General features: G+C 39.8%; 1 protein-coding gene across 1 annotated transcript in view; it reads right to left on the bottom strand.

The window, feature by feature from the left end:
• Nucleotides 1-14,285, bottom strand: part of UBE2N (ubiquitin conjugating enzyme E2 N) — a 39,939-nt gene that overhangs the window by 1,596 nt on the left and 24,058 nt on the right. Inside the window, exons 2-3 of the mRNA XM_043881224.1 lie at nucleotides 331-577; nucleotides 8-148 (exon numbers count right to left, since the gene is read on the bottom strand). Of these exons, the coding sequence (XP_043737159.1) occupies nucleotides 8-148; nucleotides 331-577 (388 nt within the window). The remainder of the gene's footprint in view (nucleotides 1-7; nucleotides 149-330; nucleotides 578-14,285) is intronic.

Raw genomic sequence — 14,285 nt, forward strand, 5'->3', positions numbered from 1 at the left:
TAAATACCTGTTTCTATGGCTTGGGCTTCGTTGGTCTTCCATTGCTCCGCTACATCATTTGCTAATGGATCATCTGGATTGGGAGCACTTAACAAAGCCTGGATCGATAGCAGAACTGTGCGGATCTGCAGTGCTGGGGACCACTTATCTACAGAGGCAACAAGGATGACCACGCGTGAAAACACAGCCCCAGAACTGCTGCGCTTCCCTCCCACACTTCTGCGGTCTTCATATAAGGTAAGATTACAATATTCAGATTCTCAAAATGGAATGTTTAAGAGAAAAAAGGAAAAAATCTTAACAGCATATGATGATAAAGATAACACTTACCTTTCAAAATATCTAAACATATTCTTCCCAACTTGTCTACATTAGGATGATAAATTTTGGTCATGAAACGTACTTTAGGGGCTGCCATTGGGTATTCTTCTGGAAGGAATAGTTCAAGTTTAAAAGTCCCTCCCTCAAAGGGGGAATCCTGAGGGCCGGCAATGACCACATGAAAATAACGGGCGTTGCTCTCATCTGGTTCTGCTTTAATGCCAGGAACTGGTTCTGCCAGCAAACGCTGGGTTTCCTACAACAGAAAAACATAACACATTTGTGAAACAAATACCATTTTGCTAAACACCAAAATAAAAATTAGAGAAATTTATTTCTTGGAATTGGATATAAAAGAACCTCTCCAATCTCTCAAAGGGTTTCTATTTAGCTTATAAAATGTAAAGTTCAAAGAAAATAACATAAATCATCATAAGCAGCTGAAAGCAACCACCAGCAAATACTGATGACATCATGTACAACTGCAGCTACAAATGTCTACAAATATGTGGAGAATAAAATTAGACTAATGAAACTGATCTTATACTCATGGGAGAGAGAAGGGAAAAAAAAGAAAATAACAACAGGATTTCTACATAGGTAAGGTAACCTGCTCTATTTAAATTTAACCAAAACCAAGCTGTTTAAACAGCAAAATTAATCTTTAAAGTCATTGAAACTCTCCCCTCTGAAAAATCTAATGGAACAAACAAAGTACAAGTGCAGAGGCATTTAAACAGTGCTGGAGATTAGTCTCCAAGCTGATTAGTCTCTAAAATCGAAAATGAACCAACCTCAAATGGACCCTTACTGCTCCCCCAACAATATCATTAGTTCTCTTTTCCATCTTTCTCCCTCTCCTAATTAACTGAACATTCTTCCTCCTGTCCACCTCCAGTATCTCCATCCATATCTTCACTTTTGGCTGACATCTCCGTTTTGTATGACAGGAGCAGACAGAAACCCCTCCTTCAGTTCTCACAGGAGCATCTGCACATCAACCTGCATCTGTGGGTCCAGGTGCTCTGCGCCTTTTCTCTTGTTACTAAGGGTGAAGTGACTGTCACTCTGGGCTAAGACCAACCTCTCCTTTACATCTTATCTCCTCACCTCCCCAAGGACATTGCTCTAGCATCATCTTCCTCTCCTGAATCACCGTTTCCCCTCTACTGGATTTTCCCCAAACTGTACAAACCTACTGTAATTTCTCAGAAAAAAAAAGGAAACAGGGGGAAGGAAATGACCCTGACTTGACTCAACATCCCCACCCCGGCCCCCCGCTACTGCCCCATTGCTTTACTCCTCTTTGAAAGTCATCTAAACTTGCATGTCTCCAACCTCCCTCCTCTGCTCTGGTCTTAAACACAACTCTCGAAGCAGGCTTTAGCTGCCAGCTTGCTTGTTGAGGCCATCAATGATTCCCACATGGTTAAATCAAATGGCTAGCGTTTAACCTTCATCCTGACTGACTCAGAAGCACCATCTCACCCAGCTGGTTTGTGCTCTCCTCGCAAGGCTTTATCCAGCTTCCTGCAGCCACTCTCTCCTGGCTTTCTTCCTAGATGCATGGTATCAACCTCGTGCCAACTCTACACTATAGAAGGGCACCAGGGCTCTGTCTGAGGTCTTCTACTCTGCCTACACACTTCCACAGTGATCTCATCTAGTCTGATGAATTTATATAATCAATCCACTCCATGTACACAGAAGCCTCCCCAAATGCATATTCTGCAGACTTCTCCCTGAATCCTGCTTCTATTCATAACCCTGCGCTCCACAGCTACTCTTGAATCTCTAGTAACCATCCCAAACTTAGCATGACCTTCCCCACCCTTAACCTGCTCCTCTCCTCAGAGCCTTCCTTGAGTCAATCAGAAATCCATCCTTCCAACTGATCAATTCTCCCTTCATACCCCACCCATCCACTCTGTATCAGCAAATCTTGTTGGCTTAAACGTCAGAATCTACCCGTGACTGGACACTGCTACCCTTTTGATCCAAGCCACCACCAACTCTTACCCAGCAGGCTGCAACAGCCGACTAACTTATTCTGCCTGCTTCTGACCTTGAGTCCCCCAGCCCCTAGTCTGTATTCCACAGACCTTTTAAAAATCAAGTCCTTATAACCTCCCCCCCCAAAAAATGCATTTATTCCACCTACCTCTTAGTCATCTTCAGCTATGCTTCCCAACCCTCACCGCCTGCCTCATCTGCTTTGTTAAAGCAAGATTAGCTGCTTTGTGTTTCTGCAACCCGCCATGCAACTCCTCCCTCAGGGGCTTTGCATTCTTTTTCGCCTAAGTTGAATGGCAAAGCACTTTGGTATTCTTGCCTTGAGAACCCCATGAACAGAACGAAAAGGCAAAAAGATAGGAGGACACTGAAAGATGAACTCCCCAGGTCAGTAGGTGCCCAATATGGTACTGGAGATCAGTGGAGAAATAACTCCAGAAAGAATGAAGGGATGGAGCCAAGGCAAAAACAACACCCAGTTAAGGATGTGACTGGTAATAGAAGCAAAGTCTGATGCTGTAAAGAGCAATATTGCATAGGCACCTGGAATGTTAGGTCCATGAATCAAGGCAAATTGGAAGTGCTCAAACAGGAGATGGCAAGAGTGAACGTTGACCTTCTAGGAATCAGCAAACAAAAACAGACTGGAATGGGTGAATTTAACTCAGATGACTATTGTATCTACTAGTGTGGGCAAGAATCCCTTAGAAGAAATGGAGTAGCCCTCATAGTCAACGGAAGAGTCCGAAATGCAGTACTTGGATACAATCTCAAAAACGACAGAATGATCTCTGTTTGTTTCCAAGGCAAACCGTTCAATATCATGGTAATCCAAGTCTACGCAGTGACCAGTAATGCTGAAGAAGCTGAAGTTGAACAGTTCCATAAAGACATACAAGACTTTTGAGAACTAACACCCAATAAAGATGTCCTTTTCATTATAGGAGACTGGAATGTAAAAGTAGGAAGTCAAGAAGCACCTGGAGTAACAGGCAACTTTGACCTTGGAGTACAGAATAAAGCAGGACAAAGGCTAACAGAGTTTTGCCAAGAGAATGCACTGGTCATAGCAAACACCCTCTTCCAACAACACAAGAGAAGACTCTACAAATGAACATCACCAGATGGTCAACACTGAAATCAGATTGATTAAATTCTTTGCAGCCAAAGATAGAGAAGTTCTATACAGTCAGCAAAAACAAGACCAGGAGCTGACTGTGGCTGAGATCATGAACTCCTTATTGCCAAATTCAGACTTAAATTGAAGTAAGTAGGGAAAACCACTAAATCATTCAGATATAACCTAAATCAAATCCCTTACGATTATACAGCAGAAGTTAAAAACAGATTCAAGGGATTAGATCTGAAAAAGAGTGCCTGATGAACTATGGAAGGAGGTTTGTGACACTGTACAGGAGACAGGGATCAAGACCATCCCCAAGAAAAAGAAATGCAAAAAAGCAAAATAGGCTGTCTGAGGAGGCCTTACATATACCTGTGAAAAGAAGAGAAGCGAAAAGCAAAGGAGAAAAGGAAAGATATACCCATTTGAATGCAGAATTCCAAAGAATAGCAAGGACAGATAAGAGAGTCTTCCTCAGTGATCAGTGCAAAGAAATAGAGGAAAACAATAGAATGTGAAAGACTAGAGATCTCTTCAAGAAAATCAGAAATACCAAGGGAACATTTGATGCAAAGATGGGCACAATAAAGGACAGAAATGGTATGGACCTAACAGAAGCAGAAGATATTAAGAAGAGGTGGCAAGAATACACAGAAGAACTATACAAAAAAAGATCTTCACGACCCAGATAATCACAATGGTATGATCACTCACCTAGAGCCAGACATCCTGGAATGTGAAGTCAAGTGGGCCTTAGGAAGCATCACTACGAACAAAGATAGTGGAGGTGATGGAATTCCAGTTGAGCTATTTCAAATCCTAAAAGATGATGCTGCGAAAGTGCTGCACTCATTATACCAGCAAATTTGGAAAATGCAGCAGTGGCCACAGGACTGGAAAAGGTCAGTTTTCATTCCAATCCCAAAGAAAGGCAATGCCAAGGAATGCTCAAACTACTGCACAATTGCACTCATCTCACACACTAGTAAAGTAGTGCTCAAAATTCTCCAAGCCAGGCTTCAACAGTACGTGAACTGTGAACTTCCAGATGTACAAGCTGAATTTAGAAAAGGCAGAGGAACCAGAGATCAATTGCCAACATTCGTTGGATCATCCAAAAATCAAGAGAGTTCCAGAAAAACATTTATTTCTGCTTTACTGACTATGCCAAAGACTTTGAATGTGTGGATCACCACAAACTGTGGAAAATTCTGAAAGAGATGGGAATACAAAGACCACCTGACCTGCCTCTTGAGAAATCTGTATGCAGGTCAGGAAACAACAGTTAGAACTGGACATGGAACAACAGACTGGTTCCAAATCGGGAAAGGATATGTCAAGGCTGTATATTGTCACCCTGCTTATTTAACTTATATGCAGAGTACATCATGAGAAATGCTGGGCTGGATGAAGCACAAGCTGGAATCAAGACTGCAGGGAGAAATATCAATAACCTCAGATATGCAGATGACATCACCTTTATGGTAGAAAGCAAAGAAGAACTAAAGGGCCTCTTGATGAAAGTGAAAGAGGAGAGTAAAAAGTTGGCTTAAAGCTCAACATTGAGAAAACAAAGATCATGGCATCTGGTCCCATCACTTCATGGCAAATAGATGGGGAAACAGTGACCGACTTTATTTTGGGGGCTCCAAAATCACTGCAGATGGTGACTGCAGCCATGAAATCAAAATACGCTTACTCCTTGGAAGAAAAGTTATGACCAACCTTGACAGCATATTAAAAAGCAGAGACATTATTTTGCCAACAAAGGTCTGTCTAGTCAAGGCTATGGTTTTTCCAGTAGTCATGTATGGATGTGACAGTTGGACTATAAAGAAAGCTGAGCGCCGAAGAACTGATGCTTTTGAACTGCGGTGTTGGAGAAGACTCAAGAATCCCTTGGACTGCAAGGAGATCCAACCAGTCCATTCTAAAGGAAATCAGTCCTGAATATTCATTGGAAGTACTGATGTTGAAGCTGAAACTCCAGTACTTTGGCCACCTGATGGGGAGAACTGACTCACTGTAAAAGACCCTGATGCTGGAAAAGATTGAAGGTGGGAGGACAAGGGGACGACAGAGGATGAGATGGTTGGATGGCATCACTGACTCAATGGACATGACTTTCTGTAAACTCCAGGAGTTGATGATGGACAGGGAGGCCTGGTGTGCTGCAGCCCATGGTGTTGAAAAGAGTCGGACACGACTGAGCAACTGAACTGAACTCCCCTAAGTGTCTATGGAGTTCACTCCCTTAGATCCCAAGATCTCCATTCAAATGTGCTTTCTCAGTGAAGCCTCCATAACTGAATCTGCAAACCCCTTTCCACCTTACCCGACACCCTCCCTCTAGCCCTGCTCCTTCCCACCCCCTACATAGTTTATCTCTAGGGGTCTAAACGTACTGTATCTCACTTAATTTGGTTGTAAAGAGGGATTTGTGTTTGTTGTATTTACTGCTGAATCCTCAGCATTTGGAACAGTGAGCAGTACTACTGATGTTCCATAAACACTTGCTGAATCATCAATCTATTTAATGATACAAAGAACAAGGAATAAACTATCAGAAATTCCATCTTTAACATTAAAGCAGTGTTTGCAAAGCAGGATGCACACAGCACAAGAAAAAGAATCCACTCAGGTGAGAGGAGAAATAATCTATATTTATAAATATTTAGTCAGAAAAATGTTAATAGTCAATACACAAACTGACAACAGTATGTATAGTTTTATATATTAGCTCATTATTGACCAGGGAATTTTTGCAGAAACTAATGCCTGTGACTGATAATTTTTCTCTTGGCTGGCCAAAAATTAATTATTTCACTAACACTATGCAGGTTATTACATTCAATAGTTACAACTGACACAGCTGAAAAGTCTTATAATTTTCATGAAATTTCTTCAGTCCACTCTTCTATATAAGCAAAGGAGCTCACTCCAGCAATGTGAGTTTCATTTTCATTTTTTGTATCAGAATCAATCACTAAGGTTTTCTTTTTGTTGGTCTAATATTCGTACCGCCTTAATCAGAACTATATTCAAAAGAACGATCATCTTCTGAGATGTTAGTATACATGTCACTCGGCTGAAAAGAGAATCATCTGCATAAAATTCACTAGAAAATTCCTTACTCAAAACTTTTGTGATGCATCTTTTTTGAAAATTTTATGTTTATAATATATACACAAGGTAGGAACAAAAACCTAACATAATAAAATGTCAATGATGACGACGACCAGAAGTTGTATAATGAACTCTTGATCACGTTTTAGCTCTAACTACTTCCCATGGTAATGTTAATTGTATCACTCTCTAAAAACGTATTGATGGATCTCCAGTCAATTATGCATTAATAGTACATTTTCAGGGCTTTCCTGGTGGCTGAGTGGTAAAGAATCTGCCTGCCAATGGAGGAGATGCAGATTTCAGTCCCTGGGTTGGGAAGATCCCTTGGAGAAGGGAATGGCTTCAGTAGCCTTGCCTGGAGAATCCCATGGACAGAAGAGCCTGGCCAGCTACAATCCACAGGGTCACAGAAAGTCAGACACGACTGAGCGACTGAGTGCACCATACATTTTCAACATTTTGAATAAGTATGTGTAGTCAAAAACACTTAGAACACTGCAGTATTTAAGCTTCTAGATATGAAAAACAATGATTGAGAATACTATACTGCTTTCACTTAAGAAAAATTATACACCTTACACTACTTCATTCTACAGCCTGCAACGCATATACTAGAAAAGATTTCTCTGTCAGTACAGTTATATACTGAAATAGTCATAAGATGCAGGTATAAAATCAAATTCTTTTCCAAAATGTGTTAAACTCATAGCCATTTTGAGTAATGCAATTCAAGACTGGCTTGCTTGATTTTAATCATGCCAATGCTAGGGCAAATAAAAAACTGAAATGCTATAAACTACTTTCAGCAAAATATTCTTTAGATTCAAAGTAAAACATGTTTGGAGCATTAAAAATCTCAGGAGGCAACAAAGAAGCCTCCCATCTTAGGAAGTCTTCCAAAACGTAACTAGAACAGGAGTCTGGTCTTCACTTTTGGGAGAAAAAGTAAAGATATTAGAAAGAATATTAGGCGTAAAGGAATGAGAAAAGTGGATGGTAAAATTCCTTGAATTTTCACTCCTCACCTCCATCCTCCTTTTGTTTTATCCCAATTCTTCATATTTTTAGAAAGTCATCAAGAGAGAAACTGGGGAAAAAAAGCTGGGGTCCAAGAGTCCCAAAACACCACTCCCTGGTTACACAAAATAGTGGCAGCTCTATTCAAAGCTTTAAAAAGCTGCCAGAAAAGCCTCCAAGATCACATCCCAAAATAGGTTCAAATCACTCCGTACAATCATCACAGGCAGATGGAGCCTTCACTTCCTCATCTTCAGTTCACCCTCAAAATCAGATACTCTTTCTTAAGAACATACATATTAAATGTATCATGTGACCTGATCCTGTATCAGATTTAATTGGAACACATTCTAGAATAAGCTCTTGGGTATGCAAAACTTTTTGAAATAGTTTTTATGTGTTCTCAAGTTCTAATGGATTTTGATATAATGAATACACATGCATAATTATTTGACTACACAGCACTGATTTCCCAAACCCACAGCATAAATTACAGAAGGAAAAAAAGAATAAAACCCAAACCAAATGGAACAACTCTCCCCCACAGAAATTGTCAATTTTTTTCCCTAAAAAGGCAAAAACTGGGTAGGAACTAAAATCCTTCCTGCTACTACTCACACACAGTTAACTTGAAACACATCCTAGTTTTTCACTATCCTATGGTAGAAAGACAGCGAAGTATTCTTCAAGTCTTAGAAATAACAGGTTCAAATTATTATTGCCTCACTTAACTACATTTCTGAAGAAGAAATTTACATTGCTCTGAGCTTCAGCTTCCTCAGCTATATAGTTAACATTACCTCTTATGTAGAACTGCTATGAGATAACATTGTAAAAGGACTTAACAAATGATGTCACTTAAGAAGGCCAGTCCACACATAAGCAACTCAAAAATAATATAGGGTAAGAACAAAGCACAGAAACAAGTCTCAAGATTTATTAAATAACAGTATTCATTTTTAAAGAAAACAGAGTAACTTTTAGTTGCATTTTGAGATCCTATCTATTTAAAAGCAATCCTGGGACTGAATCTCAAGTAGAACTCAAGTCAGGCCACACAAAATTGAAAGTAATGTAGACTATGATCAGAAAACTGGTTACTAAAAAATAGAAAGGGAAGTACATAAAAGCAGAATATGAATTTAAGTGGCAACAAGATTAGTCTCAAGGACAATATCTCATTTTACCGAAGGCATACAGCAGTTCATGCTACAAATACTTTCAAAGGAATTAAATAACATCAAATTGATCTGATTATCAACAGCTCTATTGGGACTCAAACAGCTAATCCCAGAATGACACCACTGTAAATAATAACACTAAACTCCATTAATTAGGACTCCTCCTGTTTTTAGATTCAATGATAATGTGTGTACACTTCCCTGGTGGCTCAGCTGGTAAAGAATTCATCTGCAATGCAGGAGTCCTGGGTTCGATACCTGGATTGGGAAGATTCCCTGGAGAAGGTAATAAGTTACCCACTCCAGTATTCTGGCCTGGAGAATTCCATGGACAGAGGAGCCTGGCAGGCTACAGTCCATGGGGTTGCAGAGTTGGACACAACTGAGTGACTTTCACTTCACTATGAAATAGTATAAGGTCTCACACGTTCTATGGCAATGAATTATGTATGGTAAAATTTTAGATAACAGTATTTTTAGAAAGACTGGGAATCTGTGTGTGAAAAGTTGCCCCATTTATTAACTATTCATATATACACCTCCTAATGTATTCAGATGGTAAAGAATCTGCCTGCAATGTGAGAGATCTGAGGTTCAATCCCCGGGTCGGGAAGATCCCCTGGAGAAGGGAATGGCTACTCACTCCAGTATTCTTGCCTGGAGAACCCAATGGACAAAAGAGCCTGGCGGGCTACAGTCCATGGGGTTTGCAAAGAGTCCGACACAACTGAGAGACTAGCACACTTTTCATATAAACCCCCAACATGTTATACATATAGCAATTAGATTTTTCCCCATTTAGAATATTCTCTGAAACACAAAACTAGAATTGTGAATTTTTTAACTCATCTAAGATCTAGTATACTAAATAACTCATCAATTTCTTATCATAAGTCATACAATGAGAAATGCCTCAATGATGCCTACTCTGTCTACTGCAACGTGTCACTATATGTTTAAATGACTCTAAAATATTAGCAGGGAATTCTTTGGGGAGATTATCAATAAAGCAAAGATCAATATTTCATTATAAACACAACTGTAAATTACTTGAGGGCATCTGCAAGTTCAACCTTGACATTTAAGTGGGCATTTAAAAAACATAACCAATGTTTTTTGAGTATTATGCCCCTAACATCTCATCCATGAGCTCTCTGATTTTTACCACATGATTTTGCTTATTAACATAATAACCCTTAGAAACACATATGTCTTATTACAGAAGTGACCATATATATTCTAGCTGCCTTAGGAACAAAACCAAAGTTGTGCTCAACTTCCTCATTGTATTACTTCCTTACAAATCGTTAACGCCAGGTGGAGGGACATCACGATAAAAATGGGCCAGTGAACGCTTTTCTACACAGCAGTGCTGTTGGCAAGAACTATAATGTGAGCCACACGGGTAATTATAAATTTTCTAGTAGCCACAGTAAAGAGTAATGTGGTAAAAAGAAAAAGATAAAATTAATTTTAATGTTTTATTTAACCCAAGATGTTCAAAATAGCATTTCAACATATAACCCACATAAAACTTACTGACATAGTTTATAATCTTTTTTCATACTTAGTCTTCAAAATCCAGTGTGTGATTTATACTTACAGCACATATCAATTTGAACTAGCCACCTTTCAACTACAATCTGCACATGAAGCTAGTAGCTACCATATAGGACAGTGAAAGAGAAGACAATCCTGTTATATAATAATTTTACTTACAGGTCATAAAGAATAACTTACTTTATTTCATATAATAAGTAAAATTTGGTAGAGAAACTTTAAAGTATCCCTGGTGTGTGCTCAGTCAATCAGTTGTGTCCGACTCTTTATAACCTCATGGACTGCCCGCCAGGCTCCTCTGTCCTTAGGGATTCTCCAGGCAAGAATACGGGAGTGGGTTTCCATGCCCTCCTCCAGGGCATCTTCCCAACCCAGGGATCAAACCCAGGTCTCCCACATTGCAGGTGGATTCTTTACTGTCTGAGCCACTGGGGAAGCCCTATTTTCCCCTCAGAAAATTCTTCACAAACAAGCAATGTCAGGGTAATTCCTCGGTGCTGCAGTGGATAACACTGGGTGCTTTTTACTCCAAAGGGTAGAGGTTCAATCCCTGGTCAAGGAACTAGGATCCCACAAGCCAGAGGGTACAGACCAAAAAAAAAAAAAGAGTAAAGTCAGAACATCTGAATCACTAGAGACAGGAATGTGTGTTACTGTTTGTTACAGTCATAAGACTGTATTTGAAAATGATGACTTATAGCAATTAAAAAACACTGCATGGAGAAAAATTGATTCAAACAAGGCAAATTCATGATGAAACAGGTTAATCAAGTGAGAAATAATTTTAATTTTTATGGCTCACACTACCCCCTAGTGGATATAAGACATAATCTACTTTCAATTCCTTTTCCTTGGTAAGTGAAAAATCTGACAATCATAAAAATTAATCATGTTATCCTAACTCACCATTTTTCAAAAAACAGCTTATTCTAAACTTAGATGAGAATGATGATTCTCAAGGCACACCCTCCTCTTCCTCCTTTTTCTCCCTTTTTCTACTCCCACATACTTATTTTTAGGTGGTACATTCAGAAAAGGAAAAATGGAGGTAACTGTTCCAAAGGCTCTGGATACTAAGGACTAAATCTTAGATTTTAGACCAAGATATCACACTTTGTTGAAAAACTTTATTTCCCATCAGACTGCTAAGTAACTGTTAGGAAAGTACTTCTACATTCTACTTGGAGTAATACCCAAGAGATATGATGGAATGAGTTGCACAAGAAATCTGTTTTAATTTTTCTCCTCTACCCAAGACCAGATCAATACTTTGGTGTTAAGTTCAGTGAAAAGGAATGGAGACTTAGGAGCCAAAGAAAGACTTTTCAAAGGCTAAGTATATCTGATCAACTTATTCCTCAGGTCTGAATTAGCCTGGAAGCATCTCCCCTGTACTCCCAGTTTCCTGTGCATTAATTACCTCCACTCCTCTTATTATAACTAGCACAATAATTTGGTTGACTTGTTGCACCCTACACTATTTTAGGGCTTCCCTTGTAGCTCAGTCGGTAAAGAATCTGCCTGCAGTGCAGGAGACCTGGGTTCAATCCCTAGGTTGGGAAGATCCCCTGGAGAAGGAAATGGCAACCCACTCCAGTATCCTTGCCTGGAAAATCTCATGGACAGAGGAGCCTGGTGGGCTGCAGTCCATGGGGTCGCAAAGAGTCGGGCACGACTGAGCGACTAACATTTAACACTATTTTACGATGGGCATTCCAGCTAGCAAATGGTAGTTTTAAGTGCTAAATACAGGTTTCTTCCAGGAATAAAAGCAAGCACACTCAGGTTCCACACAGAGCTGATGAGAAGGATTACCATACCTGCTGTGTTAGTAACTTCCACCCCAGGAACGGCATGTACGATTTATTCAAATCACTGACAGCGGACAAAAATCTGAAAATTCTTACTAACAAACTGTGCATCCAACAAGGAAAACTGTGAGGCTGAATTCCTTGATTTCCTTGTCTACTATCCCCCAGTCCTCTTGCCCCACGAAACACATGAGGATACGCTGCGGTCTACTTCTTATACTCCCCCATCACGAGTCAGTAAATTCCATAAGGTCAGCGGCTCTATGCAATTATCAAGCAAAGTTCCCTGATTCACAGATAATATAAAAGTTCGAGTAATAAAAACAAACTAGGTCAAATACTGATGCTTGAAATGTATCATTAACTCATTTAATCCCCAGACCCATTCTACACATGAGGAAAATGATGAACTAAGAGTGACCACTCATAGGGACTTCCCTGGTGGTCCAGTGGCTAAAAGACTCTGAGCTCCTAAAGTGGGGGTCCTGGGGTTCAATCTCTGCTCAGATCATGCAGATCTGAGATCTCTGCTCAGATCAGATCTCTGTTCGATCATGCACACAGCAACAAAGATTTCCCTCTCTGCAACTAAGACCTGGAACAGCCAAAATAAAATTAAAAAAGAAAAAGAGTGACAATTACAGTATAACAACAGTAAATCTCAAATGTTTGCCAGGACAATAAAATAGCACAGAAGTTAAGGAAAGGCTTCACAATCATGCAGAAGTGCTTCATGAAAAAGGTAAATTAAACCATGTCACCTTTATTTTTCTTTTGGGACTGTCAACTGAAAAAGTATATAGTCTTATTAAAATAAATAAGGTAGAAAAAATCTGCGATATCGGATTTAAAAATTGGCATATATAATTTTGGCTTCCCTGATAGCTCAGTTGATAAAGAATCTGTCTACAATGCAGGAGACCCCGGTTCAATTCCTAGGCTGGGAAAATCCGCTGGAGAAGAGATAGGCTACCCACTCCAGTATTCCTAGGCTTTCCTGGTGACTCAGCTGGTAAAGAATCCGCCTGCAATGTGGGAGACTGAGTTCAATCCCTGGGCTGAAAAGACCCCCTGGAGAAGGGAAAGGCATACATAATTTTGACCTCAAACTATGTGTTATATGGTAATCCATTTTCTCTCTCATATTGCACAAATCATTGTGCTCTGTTCTTGTGACTCTGAAATACAAACTTACTAACAAATATATTAATTCCTTATTTTGCTCATAGTATTGCTGTATGAACTAACTCTGAGTAAGAGAGTTCGTTGCCCCCCTCTCACCCCAGGAATTTATTTCAACGTGAATATAAAGTATACACTGTTCTTGACTTGAAATTTCATAAAGTATACATAAAAGTCAGTCTTTTAAAGATGCATTTTAGAATGGAAATGTCAAGGTCTTGGAGTAGGTACAGGTTTGAGTTAGAGACACTATATGAACAACAGGACTAGATCAGGGCATGTTTTTTCTTGGCTATTTCTAAAGACACTTTAAATGTTTTCTGGAAACTTTACATCTCCATCTTTTTTTTCCATTCGTTTTTTCCATAAGATTTGTAAATATTGACATCACAGTTAAAGACATTACCAACTACTCCTTCATATAACACTCATGAAATTCTTGGTGGTAAAAATGTCCTTTGAATACCCAACACTGTAATTAGACATGAGTAGACTCATAGAGAAGGCAATGGCACCCCACTCCAGCACCCCTGCCTGGAAAATCCCATGGACAGAGGAGCCTGGTAGGCTGCAGTCCATGGGGTCGCTAAGAGTCGGACACGACTGAGAGACTTCACTTTCAATTTTCACTTTCCTGCATTGGAGAAGGAAATGGCAACCCACTCCAGTGTTCCTGCCTGGCGAGTCCCAGGGACGGGGGAGCCTGGTGGGCTGCCGTCTATGGGGTAGCACAGAGTTGGACACGACTGAAGTGACTTAGCAGCAGTAGCAGCAGCAGACTCATAGAAGCTATTTCTCCATTTCTCCTGATTTATTATTTGATGGATACTGTAAAACTTCATGGCCTGAACTGACTGTAGCACAAAAAATAAAAATAAGCCTTTAATGATTTGAGTAACGTAACTGTCTTAATGAATTCTGTCTTCGGAATGGTATCTTAGAACTCTG

Source organism: Cervus elaphus, chromosome 3, assembly GCF_910594005.1.
Source record: "Cervus elaphus chromosome 3, mCerEla1.1, whole genome shotgun sequence".
Taxonomy (NCBI): Eukaryota; Metazoa; Chordata; class Mammalia; order Artiodactyla; family Cervidae; genus Cervus; species Cervus elaphus.